At 32.6% G+C, this 20,002-nt stretch overlaps 5 protein-coding genes across 18 annotated transcripts; 3 read left to right on the top strand and 2 right to left on the bottom strand.

The window, feature by feature from the left end:
- Positions 1-186: 186 nt before the first annotated feature.
- LOC107360236 (uncharacterized) lies at positions 187-1,761 on the bottom strand. 4 transcript variants are annotated; one of them, XM_025160400.2, is made up of 2 exons: positions 1,564-1,761; positions 187-1,109 (listed from the first exon to the last, which is right to left on the bottom strand). In XM_025160400.2, the coding sequence occupies exon 2, from the start codon at positions 1,043-1,045 to the stop codon at positions 398-400; it is 648 nt and encodes a 215-aa protein (XP_025016168.1). In that variant the 5' UTR covers positions 1,046-1,109; positions 1,564-1,761; the 3' UTR covers positions 187-397. The 4 variants fall into 4 exon arrangements, with proteins under 4 accessions (XP_025016168.1, XP_015782356.1, XP_015782358.1 ...); XM_015926870.3 differs by having other exon boundaries at positions 187-1,084; XM_015926872.3 differs by lacking the exon at positions 1,564-1,761 and adding an exon at positions 1,178-1,523 and having other exon boundaries at positions 187-1,084.
- A 198-nt stretch (positions 1,762-1,959) lies between these two features.
- Positions 1,960-11,343, top strand: Snoo (Sno oncogene). 4 transcript variants are annotated; one of them, XM_089268466.1, is made up of 4 exons: positions 1,960-2,481; positions 2,544-4,553; positions 10,042-10,369; positions 10,754-11,343. In XM_089268466.1, the coding sequence occupies exons 2-4, from the start codon at positions 2,988-2,990 to the stop codon at positions 10,924-10,926; spliced, it is 2,067 nt and encodes a 688-aa protein (XP_089124592.1). In that variant the 5' UTR covers positions 1,960-2,481; positions 2,544-2,987; the 3' UTR covers positions 10,927-11,343. The 4 variants fall into 4 exon arrangements, with proteins under 4 accessions (XP_089124592.1, XP_015782317.1, XP_089124593.1 ...); XM_015926831.3 differs by having other exon boundaries at positions 1,963-2,278; positions 2,377-4,553; XM_089268467.1 differs by having other exon boundaries at positions 1,969-2,278; positions 2,480-4,553.
- A 1,792-nt stretch (positions 11,344-13,135) lies between these two features.
- Positions 13,136-14,528, top strand: Apt1 (Acyl-protein thioesterase 1). The gene is made up of 3 exons (XM_015926868.3): positions 13,136-13,434; positions 13,546-14,109; positions 14,190-14,528. The coding sequence occupies exons 1-3, from the start codon at positions 13,375-13,377 to the stop codon at positions 14,238-14,240; spliced, it is 675 nt and encodes a 224-aa protein (XP_015782354.1). The 5' UTR covers positions 13,136-13,374; the 3' UTR covers positions 14,241-14,528.
- Positions 14,529-15,157: 629 nt separating this feature from the next.
- Positions 15,158-15,784, bottom strand: LOC107360235 (transmembrane protein 223). The gene has a single exon (XM_015926869.3). The coding sequence runs from the start codon at positions 15,782-15,784 to the stop codon at positions 15,158-15,160; it is 627 nt and encodes a 208-aa protein (XP_015782355.2).
- A 731-nt stretch (positions 15,785-16,515) lies between these two features.
- On the top strand, positions 16,516-19,717 carry Psi (P-element somatic inhibitor). 8 transcript variants are annotated; one of them, XM_015926846.3, is made up of 8 exons: positions 16,516-17,239; positions 17,308-17,714; positions 17,777-17,842; positions 18,093-18,223; positions 18,472-18,554; positions 18,759-19,083; positions 19,163-19,283; positions 19,396-19,717. In XM_015926846.3, exons 1-6 carry the CDS (start codon positions 16,685-16,687, stop codon positions 18,918-18,920), a joined length of 1,404 nt encoding a protein of 467 aa, XP_015782332.1. In that variant the 5' UTR covers positions 16,516-16,684; the 3' UTR covers positions 18,921-19,083; positions 19,163-19,283; positions 19,396-19,717. The 8 variants fall into 8 exon arrangements, with proteins under 8 accessions (XP_015782332.1, XP_089124597.1, XP_015782331.1 ...); XM_089268471.1 differs by having other exon boundaries at positions 19,370-19,717; XM_015926845.3 differs by having other exon boundaries at positions 17,305-17,714.
- The last annotated feature ends 285 nt before the right edge of the window (positions 19,718-20,002 follow it).

Here is a 20,002-nt window from a genome sequence, read left to right as displayed (position 1 = left end):
AACTTGGAATCTTTTCTAGTAGTAATGGAATCTTGATTAGAGGTCCCGGGTTGATTTGTCTCCATATTTGAATAGATTGTTTTCACTTTAATTAAATAATCAAGCTATTTGAGGATGCACCAACTGATGCTTGTAATTAATTAGAAAGTAAAGAAAATTGATACTTCGAATAACAATAGTCAGTCATTGTTGGAAAAAGTACTTTGTTAATCAAAAAATCAATTCAAATTTGAATTTGGTAGGTTGATATAAAAAATACATGCAAATACATTCAGATAGTAAATTTTGTAATTGTAATTGTTGAAGCCCCCTATTAAGGATCATATTAAGAGTTGATTTAGGAGAGTACTAATTAAGTTATCATTATTAGTATTAATTAAAGATAATGAATAATGGATCAAAATATGTAGTTAATGAAAGCGTAAGCGTTGTAAAAAGTGGCAATAGCGATGGGAGTCATTCCTGCCGTGAAGCCTGCAGTTCGATATTTGGGGTAACCAAGCCAGAAAAGGATTCGAGCAACGAAGAAAAGGACGTTTATGAGGGGAATAACTCGTAGGAAAAGATCTGGAGCCAAATTGGTTGCTAGAATCAGTTGATTGACGAAAACTAGCAAGAATTGTTCCATTGAATTCGTGTGTACTTGTTTAGCAGCAAGGATAATATTTTCAAAGCCTTCAAGGGGATTTACAGCACCAGTGCCGATTCTCCGAGCGATAACAAGAGTTGTAGTGATGAGTAACCAAAATACGTGGAGACTTTGGTAACGGAGTATATACTCAATCCGGGCTCCAAAGTTGGTCAATGATTGCGCTGTAGCTCTACCATGTAGTTTTATCTTGTCGTTCATGACCAGGTAGGCAAGAGAAACTTGTAGAATCACGGAAACGAGTAAACCAAGAGCAACTATTTGTCCAAAGGTTAAATTAGTTGTTGGATCTACACGATTTCTAATTGTCTTTCGGTCATAGCCAATTCTTGGTGAAGGACTCATGATTGGAGTTGAACCAGAATCACCTTTACTTTGGTTTCTTGTAACAGCCATTTGTACTTCTCAATCAAGTGTAATCAAGTGCAATCAAGTCTAGGAGATAAAAAAGGTAAAAAAACTAGATGCATCAGGTTAAGAAGATAAATCAAAAGAGAAGATGATAAAAGATCCCGTGGAGATAATTACTTTAAGGAAACATAAACCGATTTTTCATGATTAATAAAACTAGGAATGCTTTAAAAAACACAAAGTAACAAAGTATAAAAAATGAAAAATTGCAAAATCAAATCTCATGAAATAAAATAAAGAACCATAAATGAATCATTATTTCTAAATATTTGAAATTGTTGAAAACCAACAACAAATGAGGAAAATTATCAAGATTATCAAGAAGAAGAGAGAAAGAAGAAAAAAATAAAAACTTGTTCAATCAAGTCTAGATAAGAAAATAAAGACACATAGACTGAGAAAGAGAGAGTCAGAAAGAAAGACTAAAATTCAGCAATTACTTGAAAGTCATGATAAAGTAAGAAGAATGAGGAGTGAAAAAGAGAGAATCAAACTTAACATACCCAATAAAAAAATGATAATTGCAAAACCAGTGTAGTGATGTGTACTAATTCAATAACACTTGAACCACCAAAATTCACAAGAATTGCTTGGAGTAAATTAAAAAACTGAAATACGATTTAATTAAAAGTTAAAAAGGTTTTATCAAATTGCTGAAAAAAAGAATCCGTTCACTGACAGTAACATTGACAAGCTTCGGGGTTCCAAAATGAAAGAAAAGACGTTAAAATTCAAATGAACACTGGCGCAAAATAAGGTTTCTATGGTTACCGCTTTTGGGATCTTGATAGGGAATCATTTTGATAGTATCGACTCGAGTTATCTGTTTACGATAGTGCCCTCCTCTTTTCCCCCGATATGCTTACAAGTCTGGTATCTTTCTTTCTTTCTGTCTCTTTCTCGTCTCGTCGTGTAGCAAAGCCAAGCAAAGTCTTCTTTATTTACGTTTTTTTTCTTGCTCCCTCGGCGTATCATCACCTTCTCCTTCTCTTCTTATCTTTTATCCCCTGAATTATTTCCCCACTCTACTATCTGTCTGTCTGAATTTTGTTGAGTTGCTGGTGTCTGTTCAGTAGACTCTGTTGCTTGTTTTATCAATTCTGTTTTTTCATTCTGGCAAGCCAAACTTGATTCAAAACATCGATTGTTATTTTTTTTCCCTTCTCTAACTGCCCGATCATCAATATCACCATTTAAACTGTGTTACGGATTACCTGAGTACGAATCTTTTAATTATTGTGAAAGTGAAAAAGACTCCAAAATCTCTAATAGTCTTCATCTTTTTCTCTCTCCTTCTTCTCTATCTCTTTCTCTAGCTCTCTTTCTTTCTTTTCTTTCTTTTTTTTCTATCTCTCTCTCTTTCTACTCACTACTATATGTTTATTTTTGTTCGCTCATCATCTTTTTTTTGCCATTCAGAGGTAATCCTTTTCTAATGTATATTTTCAACCTATTGGATGGTTCTGTCTTGTTTCGTTTACAGTTGTAAAGATGTGAATATCAACATATTGCTCAGTATCGTTTCACATTGGACAAAAAATCAACACAAATTTGGATCATGATGTTCTCTTTTAATCTTTTTTCTTAATCCTGTCCAAGTGATACGTTCCATTGAAGAAGGTCAACGGAATGAGAGTTTTTGGCCCATTATTATTGTTATCAATTTTAATATCTTTAACATCAATTTCATCACTTTTATCATCATCAGCAACATTTTTACCACTATCCATGGTTCACAAAAATGAAATTAGGTTAGTGGCTGAACAATAGTAACCGTCAACACGATCAACTTTAAGGAGCCTGCTACAAATATAACACCCAACTCACCGACAAAAGTAAACCATCATCATCATCCCTCCATCACCATCACCACCACCATCATCATCATCATCATCAACCTCACCAACTACCTCACCTTGATGATCTTATGGATCCCGAATTATCGCGCCCAAATCAATTATCTCCAAATTCTTTAACCAATCTTCGATTGAAAAAAGTTCTTAAAAGCTACCAACAATGTGCTCCTGACAGCTTAAGTGGGCCCAATTATTACAATCCAACATGGATTAATGGGGACCACGGGCTAAAATTTTCTGGGGATAAATACACTAGTAACAATATTGTTGCTACACCATATTCGACGTCCTCAAGTCATAACATTAAAGCAAATAGTAATAATACAAATAATAATAATATTAGCAAAAGTAATAATAATTACCTTGCTAATATAAATACTAATAGTAATAGTAGTAATAATAATGCTAATACTAATAAACATAATAACAATAATAGTTCAAATAACAAAAATCACAATACCTCACCGGAATCACAAGTGTCATCGGTCAACTCTCAACATTTATCGTGTTCATCATCTTTAGGATCAACAAATGGGTTAAGTCACTCTAATGGCCCCAGTTTAATTAGCAGTGGGGAAGGTGGTGGTGGAAGAAATAGCAACAGTAGTAATAATATCAATATTAGTACTGGTGGGAGAGAAAAAGCAAGCAGAGGATCTGGTGAATCACCAACACCAGTCACGAAATCATCAAATTTACCAGTATCATCGTCATCCTCATGCTCACTGTCATCCACATCTTCATTACCAGCCTCAACAACCGGATCCAATCAGATTGCACCAAATTTAAGGATACCACCACCTATTATAATACCAGCCGATCCGAATAGCTGCCAAAGATCAGAGACCATTTTAGAGAATGAAGTAATATCATGTTTTATCGTTGGCGGAGAGAAACGATTATGTCTACCTCAAATATTGAATACTGTTTTAACCGATTTCAGTCTTCAACAAATTAACTCAGTCTGTGATGAGTTACACATATTTTGCTCCAGATGCACCCCTGAGCAGTTAGAAGTCCTCAAAGTAACCGGCATATTGCCTGCATCTGCTCCCAGTTGTGGTCTTATCACCAAAACGGACGCGGAAAGATTGTGTGCAGCTTTACTATTTTACGCCAATCGCACTAAAATGATATTAGGCTCTACATTTTCTGGTTCTGGTGTTGAATTTGATGATTTAGATTTAAAATGTGATGGTTTATCCATTGACATTGAGAAACTTGGAGCAGGTATTCCTATTTGCCATGAATGTTTTGGCTCATGTTCGGGCACTGTTTATACTGATCTGTATATCGAACCTACCTCGCGGTGTATTAAGTGTTCAGAATGTAAAATGTGGTTAACACCTCAACGATTTGTTACTCACATCCATTCATCTTCGGAAAATCATACCTGCCATTGGGGTTTTGATTCGTACAATTGGAGAGCTTATATTCATCTAGATGAAGAATCTAAAGAATATCAATTAGCTGATGTTGAACAACTTGAGGCGGAATTAGATTCATTCAAATCACGTTTTGATCCAACTGTCATTGGATTAACATCATCATGTAACAACTCACCTGCTGCCAATAAAAGGAAACTTGAACAGTCCAACAAAATTCAGACTGAAAAGAAAGATGATTACGATAAACAGGTTAGTCGTGCTTTCGTTTATTTTATCATTTTCACTCCATTATCTCTATTTTTCATTCTCGTGTACATTTGATTTACTATCTAATAGTTGATGACGGTATGAATGTACAAGCAGAAAACAAAAAAAAATGTATTACTTCAATGAGAAAGGCAGCTTATTCACATTTTTATGCTGTAACCTGTAGATGTTTCAAGGTCATTGTTATCCCGTTATTCAGCATTCATATTTATAACTAATTCATCTTTCGATAAAATGAGACTTGATATACACATAACGTGTGTTTACAATTTTACTTGAAACATTGAGTCAGTCTCAATTCATTTCTCTCTTTTTTTTCTCAATCAAGTCTTGAATTTTATTGTTTAAAAATTATTCCCATTATGATGAGGAAAAAAAGCCGAAACGTCAGATTTTTCATTTTGCATGTTTCAAAATGATTTGCAAACAAACCTTTCACAATTGAATAGTTTACGAGTCTTACAATCAGTTCCCTAATAATCTTACCCTGTCTCTGTCTCTATCTCTTTTTTTCACCATTGATAACTCTAATAATGATAGGTATAAGTATAATTATAATTGTTTGACTCATCAAACCTTGTACAGTAGACAGTGTCAATGTTTCCTTTGAATTGGTACAATCAACACAGACTAGTAATTAAATTATTACTGATATTAATATCGTATTATCGTTATTACCATTTTTTCAATGTTATCTACTGTCTATCTCAAGTTTATTGATTGACAAAAGGCTTTTTGAAGGTTTATTTTGTTTTGTCTTCTCTCTCTCTCTCTCTCCGCTCTTCCTCTCTCATCACGAACAAACCATGTGACTATTAATTTTTTTTACCTACGATCATGAAAATTCTGAACACATTTTCTGTGCTAGAAATGGTCTTTATGAATCAACACATTACAGTTGTTCAATCTATATTACACTCACTCTCACACTCAATCCGTTTCAATTTGCATAATCACAGTGAAAAGTACGGCTCTGATCATGAATCTTGTTATCAATGGACTGGTAAAGTTTGCTTTGCGTATTAAACGAATACTGGAAAAAGCATGAGAAAAGATTAGGGTTTTTTGATGTTTGTTGTTTATTGTTATTATTAGTAGTATTATTAGTGCAGTTTTCAAACGCTCATTATAACATGTTGAAAGATATAATAGCTCTTTCATGGTGTTGCTTTCCTAATCAAACTTAGTCTAATTACTTTACGGCTCAAAAGTCACACAACAATTAGGCCTAAGGTAATGAGCATTATTGGACTTTTAAATGCTTTTACTGTGTGTGTGTGAGGAAAAGTGTACATCCAAATACAAGTAGTTAAAGATCGTCTATTTAATTTTACTTTTTGGTTCCTTTTTTTACGCTTAAAACATTTTGTCTTTCCATTTCTTTCTCTCTTTACTTTTGTAACCTTTTGTTCAATGTTATAATGAGATTCACATTTTTCAGACCTTTTTTCACTCAATAAATTGAATGTAAGCTTTACAAAAAAATAAGACGACTCCAGAAAAAAAGCAATTGAATTTATACCATTTGATTTATAATTTATCATGTTTCAATGTGTATTGATTGTACCACTGATCGATAAATCCTTGACTATTATTATCTGAAAGTTTAATGTTTGTTTCTCTAATATTATTATTATTCAAATTTCTCAATTAGGTATTGAGACTGTACTTTATTGTACATTTTACTACTTAATCATGAAAGTGGGTGATTTTGTGTGTACCATCATTACTTATACTTGATTACTTGCCTTTTTTAACCAAAGGTTTGGGTAAAAAATGGCAAAATCTCATGAACAAAACTTGAACTTATATTGTAATACTCTTTTCCAGAGTGATTACATTTTTATGCTGTGATAAATCAAAATGACTGTTGTTTCAATGTGCTTTTTTCCTCATTACTTTGTTTACAAAGTATAAAAACACAGTCTCTCTCTCAAAATTACCTCGGTGAAAAACAGAAGAAAAAAGCAGAAGATGATGATGATGATTAAAAGGAGAAGAAGAAGAAGAAGAAAAAGAATGAAGAAAAAGAAAAATAAGAATAGTTTCTTCCTTCCTCTTTCTCTTGCTCTCACTGAACATTTTCAAGCAAACATTAGCCTCTCATATCTCTGGAAACCTCTTTTTCATCTCAACATGTTACATCATCCCGTGATTCTGAGCGTCTTTTATACATAATCTTGAAACACACCCGTGAGGCATTATCCTCACCAATTTAAAACTTGCTTCCTTAGACATCTTACTCCTTTTTTTTCCTTACATTCCTCTCTTTTCTCACTATCTTCTTCTCCTCTTCACCGAGCTCCTCCTTTCTTTCTTACCTGGAATCTTTCATGTTCAACACTATCATCATGCTTTTTCCCATCTAATTTCCTTTGCTCTTTCTTTCTCTCTTTCTTCTTCTTCTTCTTCCCTTCATTCATGTTAATCTCTATTCCTCCAGACAAGTTATGTGACTTGTTTCCTATTCTTGCTGAAAAGCCCTTTCAATTCTCAATTCCAAATATATTCTTTTTATAAAAACTTATGATTTTCTAAGGATTCATCATCTTCATCATCACAATCATCTTGCCAACAAACAGTAAAAACACTTCTCTTTCTTCCCGACTTTTCACTCTTTTCTGTTTTATTGGCAGTGGAAGGAAAACATCTTCCCCTCCTCTTTCTATCTCTTTCTATCCTTTCTCTTCTTCTGTCTCCTTTCATCCATATGTATCTTCTTAGGTTATTTTTCCTCCCTCTGTGAGCATCAACACAGTCTTTCCCTCTGAATTTGAGTGGTTACCAAATGAAAATGATTCCTGTGGTACTGCCAATCATCCTAAAGTAATTTCATACTGTGCTGTTGGTTGCGCCATGCAGCTAAAAACTGGTCTAATTATCAAGATCAAGAGTGTGTTTTGATTTCGAAAGAAGCAGAAAGAGAGAGAGAAGAAAGTTGATCAGACTCATTCTGGCCAACATTTTCTTGGCTTCATCATCAAATTTCAATCTTAACTTACAATCTCATGATAATCTTGAATATTCATTGCCAATGTAGATTATTATCCCTCAAGATTGTTTTATTTCTTAATGCCGATAGTTAAATCCAAATCATGTATGAAAGTCATTCTTGTGCTATTATTGAAAGTTGAAGACGTTTTTATTTTGTTTTCCTGGTAAAAAAATTATTTCCAATATCAATATTTGGAAACACCAAACTCACATGAATCCAATTCACTTGATGTTTGTTCACTCACAATTTTTTTGTTATCTTACATTACAATTTCAAGTGGTTCGTTTTCATTTACTCAAAGCATGATTAGAACAAGCAGAAATTTTTGATCGTTCATCATAAATGTAGTAAAAAAAAATCTGTAATCAACAAATCAATTGGCTTTAACTCTTTACAATCAGGTGAATAACTCATCGTTTTCACCAAACTGCCAACTGAATTCAATTGTATACAATTTGCAATGAAATATTTCATGTAAAGCTTGCTAAAAGAGTATTGCGAATCAATTTCACATTCAATTAAAATTATGACAAAAATCGAGAAGATTAATTAAGCTGAATTTCAATAGATTATCTTGTTTCCATTCAAAGCAATCCATAATTCAGTTTAAAAGCAGAAACCATATTTTTAGCTGTTTTCAAATGAATAATTGAAAAGTATTATCAAGTGATTGATAAAAATCTAAATCCATGGATTTATTTCAACAATAATGTGTGAAATTAGGCTATTTAGATATTAAATAGTGATTCAATTATCATAATTGATGATGAAAATAATTTTCAGACACTCTTACATGATTTGTATCTTGCTTTTTACAAAACAACCAAAAAACATTTCGGTTGCAAGGATAACTTTGAAAGCAAAATTTTGCTGAAACTATTTTCATTTTAAAATTTTATCTCAATTTCAAGGTCATTGTTTGATCCCGTTATTTGCTTTTTACCTGTTTTAATACACCTTTCTTGCTCAATCATTCAATACGCCTTAACATGTTGGCATTCTTTCTGTCTAACTCTTCCTCCTTCATTCAATTGATTCTTGTTTTCAACACAATGAGAAGGCCGAAGACTTAAAAATAACAAACATTGTCTGATTGTTGAATTGAGCTTTCTATTTCTATCTGTTCCAGATCGATTGAACAGGCTAAAAGAGTCTATCAGACAAATTTAGCTTTAATTGACTGATATTTATCGTCCATTTTAATACACTTGTAAATCTGTTTCCAGCCAGTCTATCTTGAAATATTGCTTATGTGACAATATATGCAATCATAATTAGTATTTCTAATATTAGTTTAGCTTAACTCATCATATTTTATAAGGATAGGTGTTGATGGGGAAAGATGCATGAAAAAAAGTCTGTATTAGTTAACCAGTAACTGTGATTATTATTATTCTGGTTACTTCATCGTTTCACAGCTGTTAGTTTTCATCACCATCCATTGAATTATCAAGAGTGTAACCGTGAAATATTGTCAGACCAGAGATGTTAATACCAAGAATTTCAGGTTTATTGACAGGAAGTTTTACCTTTAAACTACCTTTAAATTATCCTTAAATTATTATCTAATTGGGTGTAATAGAGGAAACAGATTGGTTTAAATGCTAAAAATTGCATCATTAGCCAACAAACTGACTCAAACAATCAATCAATTTTGAAATAGCGACTTGTATCCAAATCTTAACCAACTTGACCCAGACTTGTTGCTCAACATTATCAGCTAATTTACATTATTTATCTTGATTAAGTTATTCGTATTTGATAATCACAAGGTAATATCAGAATAACATTCATATTCATTGTCTGTATTAGCCAATATCTAAATCTCCATGTTTTTCGGGTTCTTTGCACCTGATTTGGGTAAAATTAGGGAACAGTTTGTCATAGATTTGTTAGATTAATATATTTATCCTTCACCTCGTGCATGTAAATTAAATATCACTTTAACATTTGTTACTAATGTGCGCTTAAAACCATTAAAAAGTATGAAATTCAAGTTTAGTTGCCCTTCCTTTCAGCTGAGTAGTAAATTGGTTTAAATTTTTTTAATATGTAAAACTCAATTTTCAACACTAAATTGCCATTTAAAAGTCGGCAAAAAAGTAAATTAATTTTACATGAATTTGAATTGCGTAAATTTTGTAAATGTTTTCACTATAGTATGAAAAAAAGTAGTTACATCATTTGTAAGGTCATCGATCATCGGTCATTGATTTAACTTTTACAACAAGGTATCAAGTTTATGTGAACTTGAAGTTGATTGTTGTTTCCCTTTGAAGGCGCACATCAAGTCTTCAATGAAGCTTGTTTTTATTCTAGGAATATTTTAAATTTCTTTTAATGAATTTTGATTGAAGAATGTCGAGTTGTCACTCATGCATTTGAATTATTCTTCTACTGCTTCACTATTTCAAGTTAATTACTTTTTCTTAATTCAATGTTGACTAAATTGTTATTATTTTTTCCTTGATACAGACAAACAACTTAAATAGAGGCCAGTTACCGGAACCGCTTAAGAAGATTAAAACCGAAGAAATGCCAACAATGAAACAATCTCCCCTCGATTTATTATCACCTCATCCTTATTCATATTTTCCCGTTTCCACCAACTGGACCCCCGATCCGTCTGTGTTCAACTACTGGTATCATCATCCTTACGTGACTCAACCACCAGTTTCAGGGCTGGCATCACTACAACTACCTCAGCCAACCGTTTCTATCTCCACTAATCAACAAAATCATCCTCAACAACAACAATCTATACCAAGAGTTACTGTTGAACACAAAAGTCGAAGTAATGAAGGTAATTTTGATAATCAATAAGTCAATCAAGATAAAAAAACTATACAATGAAATACAACTTGAAATACAAGTAAAGGAAAAAGCAAGAAAGTAACATTTTTAAACTAAAACTGCGAATCGTCAGGCAATCTGAAAATTGTCTAATTATGTAACGATTTTTTTCTCGAATAATTTCCCAAAGCTCTAGATGAATCAAAATCATGGATTAATATTGAATGAGTAGACAGAAAAATTGTCTATCAAAGCAACGTTTGTATTTTTCTCAGTCTCTAGTCTCAACTCTCAACAAGTGTATTTCATGTATTACAGTATTTTACCTTGATTTAAGTTTTGTTACTCTTATGAACAAATCAGCTAATTATGATTTTCTTTTTCTTTGTTTTAGATGACGAGCCTGAAAGTAACAAAGTTCAGGAAAAGCATCTTTTCTCCAATTTAGATAAACTGTTGAGAAGAAACAAAATTAACAGGGATCTTAGAGTACAAATTTTTAAAGAAATAGAGAACATACTTGAAGAAGTCCGTTCAACTGGTGATGTTGATATCAAGCCAAGTTAAAATAGATGAAAACAAAATTAACAAATGATTCCATAAGTTAAAAAACACTCATTAGAGGGCATCGTATTCCCATCGCACAGTTGTCATCGATCCTTCATCATCATCACCATCATCATCGTCATCATCATTATATTATTATTACATACTGACCTGTGAACATGTTTATGAATTTTCTGTTAATGTTAACAAAAATTTTTCTGTTATCATTGTAACAACCTGCAAAGAACTTTAGCTTTGCATCTTTTTTCGTTTTCTTTTTTCGTCTGTTACCTTTTATTCATTTCGCCTCTTGCTTTTTCTCTCTTCACCATTTCTTATGGTTCTTTTTCTCTGTTTCTACTGATCTCCTTGTATCACAATCTGTTTTTAATTTAATAAAAAGCAATTCTTCCTTGTATTATATTGCAAAAATTTAAAGTTACATTTGTATTTATTGCGCCAAATTCCTACCATTACAAAAATTCATGTAAATTATGATACAATTCATAGACTGATCATTTGAATCTTTTGAATGATGGATCAAGCTGTCAAACATTAAACGCAAATAACTTGATACTCATATTAATAATTTTGCATTTTTCTTTTATTATGAATCTATTCACAAATCGTTATCTAGTTTAAAAATTTATCTTCAAAGATATTTTTGTTGATGAACTAAGCAATAATATTGATAAATATCATGTTGATTCATACAAACAAATTCAAGCACCAAATGTAGACAATACCGTTCGTCTGAAATAGGAAGCCACACTTGTAAGAGCATAAACTACAGTGTCTCGTTTGATGTATCAACAAGTCCAAAATTATCGGTTGAAAATTGACGCCAATTCCGCGTTGTTTGGCTCTTAATAATTCTTACTACCTCAGCAACCGTGCCTTGATGATGGTGACAATGGGAATGGGAAAACTCAAGACTCAAATCAATATGCTGATATGAGAATCAAAAATCTTCAGTACAAAGTTAGCCAATTGATTTCTGAGAATGCTGAACAAGCTCTGAAAGAAAAGACTCAGTTAGTAAATTTACTCCAAGAAATATAATTTTAAGCAATTTAAAGGAAGCTTACGATCTAATGATTTCTTCCAGTAGATCATCTTTAAACAGATCGCCAATCATTTGCTCCAATCTCTCCTAGAAGCATGAAAACTGAATCACGTTTAAATCAAATTTTACTTATACCGATGCGTATATCGACGATCAAATGGGTAACAGAGATGAAGGCGAGTTATCGTATGATAAAGTGTGATTTAAAAGAACTGAGAAGGACACAATTCTTGATTTTCTAGGCCGCGTTCGTGAAATGGTTGAAAGTGTTCAAATTGAGCTGGAGAATGGCTTGAAATTGAGTCATTTTCAAGATAATTGAGTCGAAATCGAAGTTTTTTTGCTTATATTCAACCAGCTCATTAAAATTGAACCAGCGCATCTTTAAAATAACGGGTTTTCATCGCAGAATTTACGATTTTTTAACTTCAACACAGTTTGAAATGCTTGTTGTTTCCCACCAATTGCTCATCTACAAATCAAAAAATGGAAATGTAATTAAATAAAATATATTTATTGGAGGAAAATTTATTTGATTATCTTTTATAGTGTTATGCGAATTTGGTTTCACAAATAATTTTAATAGCAAAAGTAAACCGGCGTATTGACGATTAACTTACATTTCAATATTTGTTGACAGTTAAATGTATCATACATGTAATTTCATAGTCATGTATTTTCGTTGCTGAATATTGATACTGCTAGATGAACTGATGAAAAATCATTAGACAAAAACATAATGCAAAACCCGACTTGTTGCACTTCAGAGGATTAAGTTTCTCGACAAACGTTGTCGTGATACACTTTTTAAGAAAACAAAAACATTGAATAGCACATGTAAACAACTTGATGATAACTCTGAATGAAAAGATCATTCAGCAACCCTGTAAATTACAAATTACCACAATGAGACTATTTTAACCTTTAAGATGAATTAAAACTTTGAATTTAAAAGTGACATTAAAAAAACTTATCTTTTTATTTTTTAGCTGACTAAGCTGCTTGAAAATGGTTTATTAGCTGAGTAATTTTTGACTAGCTAGAAAATATTACATTGATATCAGTAGTCAAGCTGCTTTCTCTGTTTAAGCTACAATCGATACATCTGTTTCTGTTTAATTTCTAGTCATCTGATTTTTCTTGCTTTCTGAGTTATCTCTCAATCAATTTATTTTGTGAAGCTTAGTTTCCAGACAATTATCTTTATATCAATTGTTGCATTCAGTTACACCTTTAGAACCTTTCATTAATATTTAGATTAAACCATTTTTCCATTATTTTCTATAACACCCTCTCTCAGTATTCCTATCTTAAAATCAACTCGGATAGCCCTTTTATCCGCAAAAAGGGCAATCAAAGGGATTCCTAGGATAATAAACAAGGCATCTTTACATTTATTTGAAATGGCACCTGGATCAAATAACGTTGTTATTGACGCTAAAGACGGTAATCATACGGCAACGGTAAGTCAATTATTTTTAATGGCAAGAATTTTTACATCTACTGAATGAATTTGCAGTGTGATGGATTACTACAAGTTTAATGTTTCAATCTCTTTCTCATCTCATTTATAGATTATTTTCCTCCATGGACTTGGTGATACTGGTCATGGATGGGCTGAAACTTTTGCGGCTATTAAACCTTCTTATTGTAAATTGATTTGTCCCACTGCTCCTGCTCAACCTGTCACCCTGAACGCTGGTATGATCATGCCATCATGGTTTGATCTTATGACCCTCACACACAATGGACCCGAAGATGCAGAAGGCATAGCAAAAGCATCACAATCAATCATTAAAATTATTGAGGAGGAAATGAGCAAACACAATATACCTGCGGAAAGAATTTTGCTCGGTGGTTTTTCACAGGGTGGTGCTCTCTCTTTGCACACTGGACTTCGGTATTCTAAACCCTTAGCTGGTATCCTAGCTTTCAGTTGTTGGCTACCTTTACATAAAGATTATCCTGATGCTTTCGTTCAAGGCAATAAGGAAGTTCCAGTACTACAATGTCACGGTGAAGCTGATCCTTTGGTTCCAAAAATGTGGGGAAACATGACTGCTGATATTTTGAAAGGTTTTCTCAAAACTTTCGAGTTTAAAGTTTATAGAGGAATGGGCCATTCGTCTTGTAATGAGGTATTTCTTTAAACATCCATATCTTTTAAGATGACCTAATCTAATTTATGATGTGTACTAATTGTTATAATTTTTTTCAGGAATTACGAGACGCTGCTGCATTCATTTCCAAGTCGTTACCACCACTTTAAATTGATATCTCTATGAAAAAAGAGCTTTTCTCAAAGCTATTATGGGATGCTTGAGTTTATATTGAGCTAACTGTACACTTCCATTGAAAAAAGCAAACTATCAAACAGTCTTCGCAATCATTAAATTAAATGTTCAAAATAGTTTTCTCAAAAGTATGCTGATAATCAGTTGACAAATTTCCTTTTCAACTATTTTTAATCCTCATATCCAATCACAGCATCATGATATGAAATTCGTTCTGTTTTCGTTTTTAAGTCAATTAAATTTCAAATGATTCTATCACCTGACTTTAAATGTTTCTCTTCGTTGAAATGCATTCAATATTTTCAAATAACCAAATTAAAGATTTAGATCGCTGTTCTTGAAAACAAAAACCTTTGACAAAAACAAATCAAACAGGAAAATATTACGGCGTCTCCTTTAAACTCAATAAATATCTCTTTACCATTTTTTTCCTTGTATTATATTGCAAATATTGGAAGTTACATTTGTATTTATTGCACCAAATTCCTATCATTACAAAAATTCCTGTAAATTATGATATAATTCATAGACTGATCATTTGAATCTTTTGAATGATGGATCAAGCTGTCAAATATTAAGCACAAATAACTTGATACTCATATTAAATTTTAATTTGGCATTTTCTTTTATTATGAATCTATTCACAAATCGCAATCTAACTTAAAAATTTATCTTCAAAGATATTTTTGTTGATAAATATCATATCGATTCATTTATCATTTGTTTTGTGCTAAAAAAAGTCAAACTGTCCATGACTATTATCCATATCTGTATCCAGTCGAACAATGATTTTGATTCTTGAATCATTTAATATTCGAGTGATCAATATTATGGAATATAAATTTCATTAATATAACTGCAATAAATACAAAACATATAATACAAGACCAGGTTAAATTTTGCGGTTCACGCCAATACTATAATCAAATAAGGAAGGATTAGGGAATAGTCCTTCTTTATCGATGTAGAAAGATCCTCTTTTACCCTTAATTTTGATAACCACGAATGGTGCTTTAGCGTTAAGACGAGCTTGAATACAGGAAACATGATTTAAAGGAACTTCGAAAGAGTATTGAGTTCTTGATAAAGGTAACCTATTGAGAGCCATGAAATGCACCGTTCTACCATCAGCTTTTATTTCTATTCTTGTTATTGTCCTCCAAAGAAAATATTTATTGACAGAAAATGCCACAATTCCCATCATCGCAAAAGCTATAGTAATAAGCCAACGATTTTTCAACAGGAAAGGTACTGGACCGCGATGTTTACTTTCCTCGGGAAGGCTTACCAAAGAAACAACAAAAGTTGATCCATACACACAAATACAAGCACCAAATGTAGACAATACCGTTCTTCTGAAATAGGAAGCCACACTTGTAAGAGCATAAACTACAGTGTCTCGTTTGATGTTATCAACAAGTCCAAAATTATCGGTTGAAAATTGACGCCAATTCCGCGTTGTTTGGTTTTTTATAATTTTTGCTGTACCCATTTGTTTAAGTTTACAAGGTATAGTCATGACCCTTTTTATACTGAGTTGAAAAATATTATTAACTGATAACATTTTAAACTAATTTAATCCAAACTTTTCAACACAAATAATTATATATGAAAAAATATTAAAGTCACAACAGTAAATAAATTAAATACAGTTAACCATGCTTTTCGTATACCTATTTGTTGTTTTGCTTTTCCAGTGCGCTCACATCGTTGAGATTTAGATTTACTCTGTTTAGAGCGGGTTTTTTGATAATGCATTTTTCGATGAGAGAATGATTCACTTCTCGTCGGGTTTATTGTTATTCATTTTTTCGGGGAGATATTGGTTTTGATTTGTCTCTTCAAGTTTTTCTCTTTTCAGTAGGATATGGATTGTGAATATTGTTTCAAAAAAGTCATTAGAGAGATAAGTTATGCTTTAATCATTTTTAAAAAATTAGCAACAATGTCTGAGACTTAGATTTCCAGATTTTACTGGTTCTTGTTAATTTATTTGGTTCTTGTAGTAGTATTATGTCAATGTTGTCGGTGATATTTTGGATATTTAGGGTTTTAATTGCTGATTTACCAAAGTTTAGATTTGATTTACAGATTTTACGATAGATTAATAAGTTAAACAGCACCATCTAGGGAATAAGAAAAAAGAAAAAATCGATTTCTCTTCAGTAACCCACTAATGGATGGAGCTACTGCCTACCTCAATCTTTGCTTTATATGCCTTTAACAGCCATGAGATAAATGTTCCATCACTCAGAAGTCGGCCATTTTACTTTTGAACAAACCATTTTTTCTAGTTGGTTCCGTTGAAATTTTTTGTGTAAATTTTTGCTCTTACATGTTTTTCTGCTCTTATATGTTTTTAGTGTTAAATATCACTATTTAATTGAAATCATCTACAACTTCAGTATATTATTGTATTATGTCATCGACTCCAGCAGAAGATGCTTTTCAGAAAGCTCTTGAACGTGCTAAAGCAGTAGCCACTAAATTAACTGGAAATATTACCGGCAAAAGGGCGGCTGAAGATGATGGTGGAGCAGAGGCCAAACGTCCGCAACTGAGTGACCCTTTTGGTGCTCAATTAGCTGCATCTAAACTTCAAGGACAACAGCAGCAGCAACAGCAGACCCAACATCAGCAACAACCATTACAATCGCCACCACCACAGCAACAGCAACAGCCGCCTCAGCAGCAAGGGGACTCATCCAGACCGCCGATTACTAATGAGTATGGAACTTCTAGGCAAATCAATAGGGAAGTTCCGGTTCCTCCTCAATTCATAGGATTAGTTATCGGAAAACGGGGTGATAGTATAAAATCAATCCAATCAACCACCAATACAAAAGTTCAATTTGACTCTAATAGAGTGGACGATAATGGTTGTAAGATCTGTAAAATCACCGGTGAATTAGAGAACGTGAATCGAGCCGAGAAAATGATTCAAGAGATCATTGAAAATTCTCGTAACATGCAGGTATGTGTTAAGGAAGTCAAACACGTTGTTGAGTTCCGCTTATGATAATTTTGTTCTTCCTCAAGCAGCAACAGCAGCAACAACACCAACAACAGCATTCCGAAGGAAACGTTCGTGAACACCATGGTTATGATCGCGATATGAATCGTGATAGAGACCGTGATCGAGGGGGTGACAGAGGAGGTCGAGGTGGTGGAAGAGTAGGGGGAGGAGATAGAAGAAGATTTGAAGGAGAAGAAGTCGTTATGAATGTTCCAGTGAATCGTGTTGGGGTAATCATTGGTAGAGGTGGTGAAACCATCAGATCAATTAAGCAACAATCAGGTTGCCACATTGAGACAGATAAAAATTCCAAAGGAGTTATTATCATTAGAGGACCTCCAGATCGTATTGGAATTGCCCAGCAATTGATTAATGAAAAAATTAATAAAGATACTCGTCACAATGACCGAGGAGGAGGAGGAGGAGGATATGGGTATGTTTCAACATTGATTTTAAATTTGAATTTTCTTATTGATTGCTTGAATTGTATTCCAGAAGACAAAGTGGTGATGATAATAGAAACAACCAATATCAGCCCTATAACCAATCTCAGATGTACAGGTACTGGTTTAAATTCTTTTTTCCCAGTTTACCATTTCATTTCATTCCTCCACCCTTAGACTATCTAAGGTTTGCTTTTCTCGAACCTTTGATCAAAAAGGGTGGATAGAGAAAGTCTGTATTGTGTATAATGGCAATCCTATGCCCGTTTGTCATTAAAGGGTTAAATGCAGTTACAAGCTATCTTGAATATTTATCAACATTTCTATGTATCAAATTACAAATTAAATTTTCTTTTTTTATCTTTTAGTAATAATAGGCACTATAATCCCACTCATCAACAAGCACCACAGCATCATCCACAACAACCAAGTCAACCTGCTCAGCAGCAATACTGGCCTAACTATTACTACCCCGATCCATCTCAAAATTCCACTGATAGTAAGTTTATAATGGACGAAATTTGATACCAATCTGCGCCGACTTAGAGCTCATTTCATATTTCTGCCGTGAAATGGGTGTCAATCTGTGCAAGATTAATTTATCTTTCAGTAACCACTGTCTGGCTTTAAAAGCAATTTAGATGTAGAGGTTATCCTTTTATCTTTTTTGTTTCATAAAGCTTGGTAGGTTACCTCGAAGTTAACAGATTATCTAATATTTTTTTCCACTTCACTTTTCATTTATAGCAACAAATCAACATCCGAACTCTGCGGCGTGGGCAGCCTATTATGCGCAAACTCAAGCTCAGCAAATGGCCTCAACTATACCAGTGAGTAATTCAATGTTTAATATTTTGAGTAATCTTCGGCACAACAGTTATATTCAGCTCTCTTCCCATTAATGGGCTTCAGCTTTAACTTTGTGCCAAATTGATTCCTCGATTTTCCTGCGTCCGTCTTTATCAATTTTGAAAGTATTGGGCTTCGTATGACAGGGACAATCATGACTTTAAATTTCTGTTTTGTTCTTTTAGTCAACCCCCGGCACTCAAAATGGTAGTGAACAACCGCAACAAGATTATACTGCTCAATGGATCCAGTATTATCGTATGTATGGAATGGTTAAGGAGGCCGAGATGATTGAACAAATGGCGGAACAAATGAAGAAAAGTGCTACCGATAATGTACAAATGTAAATTTGAAGAGTATCTGAGAATCAGGAATTATTAATGTAGTTAAAGATCAATATTCAACTTTTAATAATAATAATAATAATTGAATACAAAGCCCTTGATGTTGAGTTGAAAAGGAGTCAATTTTATTTCGTCTTGGACTCAATTGATATGTTTTTTTAACTTGGTATGTTTTGATCATGACTTTAACTGTTAAATGCTAAGATTAATTTTTTCGATACTTTTTCTTTTTATTTTTAATTTAGTTGATTGTTGATGACCGATTCACTGGTATGATTTAATTGGTCAACTTGAGGCACAAATTTTAGCTAAGATCCAGAACAGCTTCAAAAAGCCATGTCAATTATAATCAGATTCTTCTGCATGGTATGTTCATTAATTTGTTTTATTTTTTATAGTTTGTTATAGTTTTTATAGTGCAATAGTTTATTTGTTTCTGATCGTTTAATAAGTCTTTTAAATGTATTCATTTCAATAGACGAAAGTTGAAAGTACAATCACATCTGGACTCGTGCATCTCGGAATTGAAGCATATCTCTCGTTTAATGGAGAGATCGGAGAAAAATTTTGTCGAAAAAGAATATCATCTGTATTGTTCTTCATACCTTAAACTGACGCTCTTGTACACAATCATCTTTTATTTATTATACATCTGTAAATACCTTTGTGTTAGCAAGAGATGTTCAATTAAAATTTAAAATTGAACAATAACTGTTCAGTTCCCTTTTTCTACTTTGTATTCTTTCGTATTTTCTACACATCAAAATCTAATCAGAAAATAATATGAAATTGAAATTTTATTCTGTCAATGTTTCATTATTTTTCAGTTAATTATCATGAATTCCCACTAATTTATCATTGTTGAATCTTCAATCAAATATCAATCTTAGATCGAAACTTATCCTTCAAACTTCCCTTAATTGTCTAAAGATCTCATTATTTTTAAATCATCAATGTATAATTATTTTTATTTTAGTTTTAATTTTAAGTAATTAGCATCATGTTTTTTATTGGAAACTATGTAATCAGTTATTCAGCTCAAATTTCCTATGAAATTAAGTTGGCCAATAATTGGAAATCCAGAA

The sequence above is a fragment of the Tetranychus urticae genome, chromosome 2, assembly GCF_039701765.1.
Source record: "Tetranychus urticae isolate SD_2017Ah chromosome 2, NJAU_TeUrti_SD_1.0, whole genome shotgun sequence".
In the NCBI taxonomy this organism is placed as follows: Eukaryota; Metazoa; Arthropoda; class Arachnida; order Trombidiformes; family Tetranychidae; genus Tetranychus; species Tetranychus urticae.
Note: the sequence above shows the minus strand (reverse complement) of the source record. Positions and strands in the feature narration are given on the sequence as shown.

Coding starts and splice junctions, on each gene's coding strand:
- Psi (XM_015926845.3), top strand. CDS start 16,685: ATGTCATCGACTCCAGCAGAAGATGCTTTTCAGAAAGCTCTTGAACGT. Junction 17,715..17,776: donor GGAGGAGGAGGAGGATATGG/GTATGTTTCAAC, acceptor ATTGTATTCCAG/AAGACAAAGTGGTGATGATA. Junction 18,224..18,471: donor ATCTCAAAATTCCACTGATA/GTAAGTTTATAA, acceptor TTTCATTTATAG/CAACAAATCAACATCCGAAC.
- Snoo (XM_089268466.1), top strand. CDS start 2,988: ATGGATCCCGAATTATCGCGCCCAAATCAATTATCTCCAAATTCTTTA. Junction 4,554..10,041: donor AAGATGATTACGATAAACAG/GTTAGTCGTGCT, acceptor TCCTTGATACAG/ACAAACAACTTAAATAGAGG. Junction 10,370..10,753: donor CAAAAGTCGAAGTAATGAAG/GTAATTTTGATA, acceptor TCTTTGTTTTAG/ATGACGAGCCTGAAAGTAAC.
- LOC107360235 (XM_015926869.3), bottom strand. CDS start 15,784: ATGACTATACCTTGTAAACTTAAACAAATGGGTACAGCAAAAATTATA.
- Apt1 (XM_015926868.3), top strand. CDS start 13,375: ATGGCACCTGGATCAAATAACGTTGTTATTGACGCTAAAGACGGTAAT. Junction 13,435..13,545: donor ACGGTAATCATACGGCAACG/GTAAGTCAATTA, acceptor TCTCATTTATAG/ATTATTTTCCTCCATGGACT. Junction 14,110..14,189: donor GCCATTCGTCTTGTAATGAG/GTATTTCTTTAA, acceptor AATTTTTTTCAG/GAATTACGAGACGCTGCTGC.
- LOC107360236 (XM_025160400.2), bottom strand. CDS start 1,045: ATGGCTGTTACAAGAAACCAAAGTAAAGGTGATTCTGGTTCAACTCCA.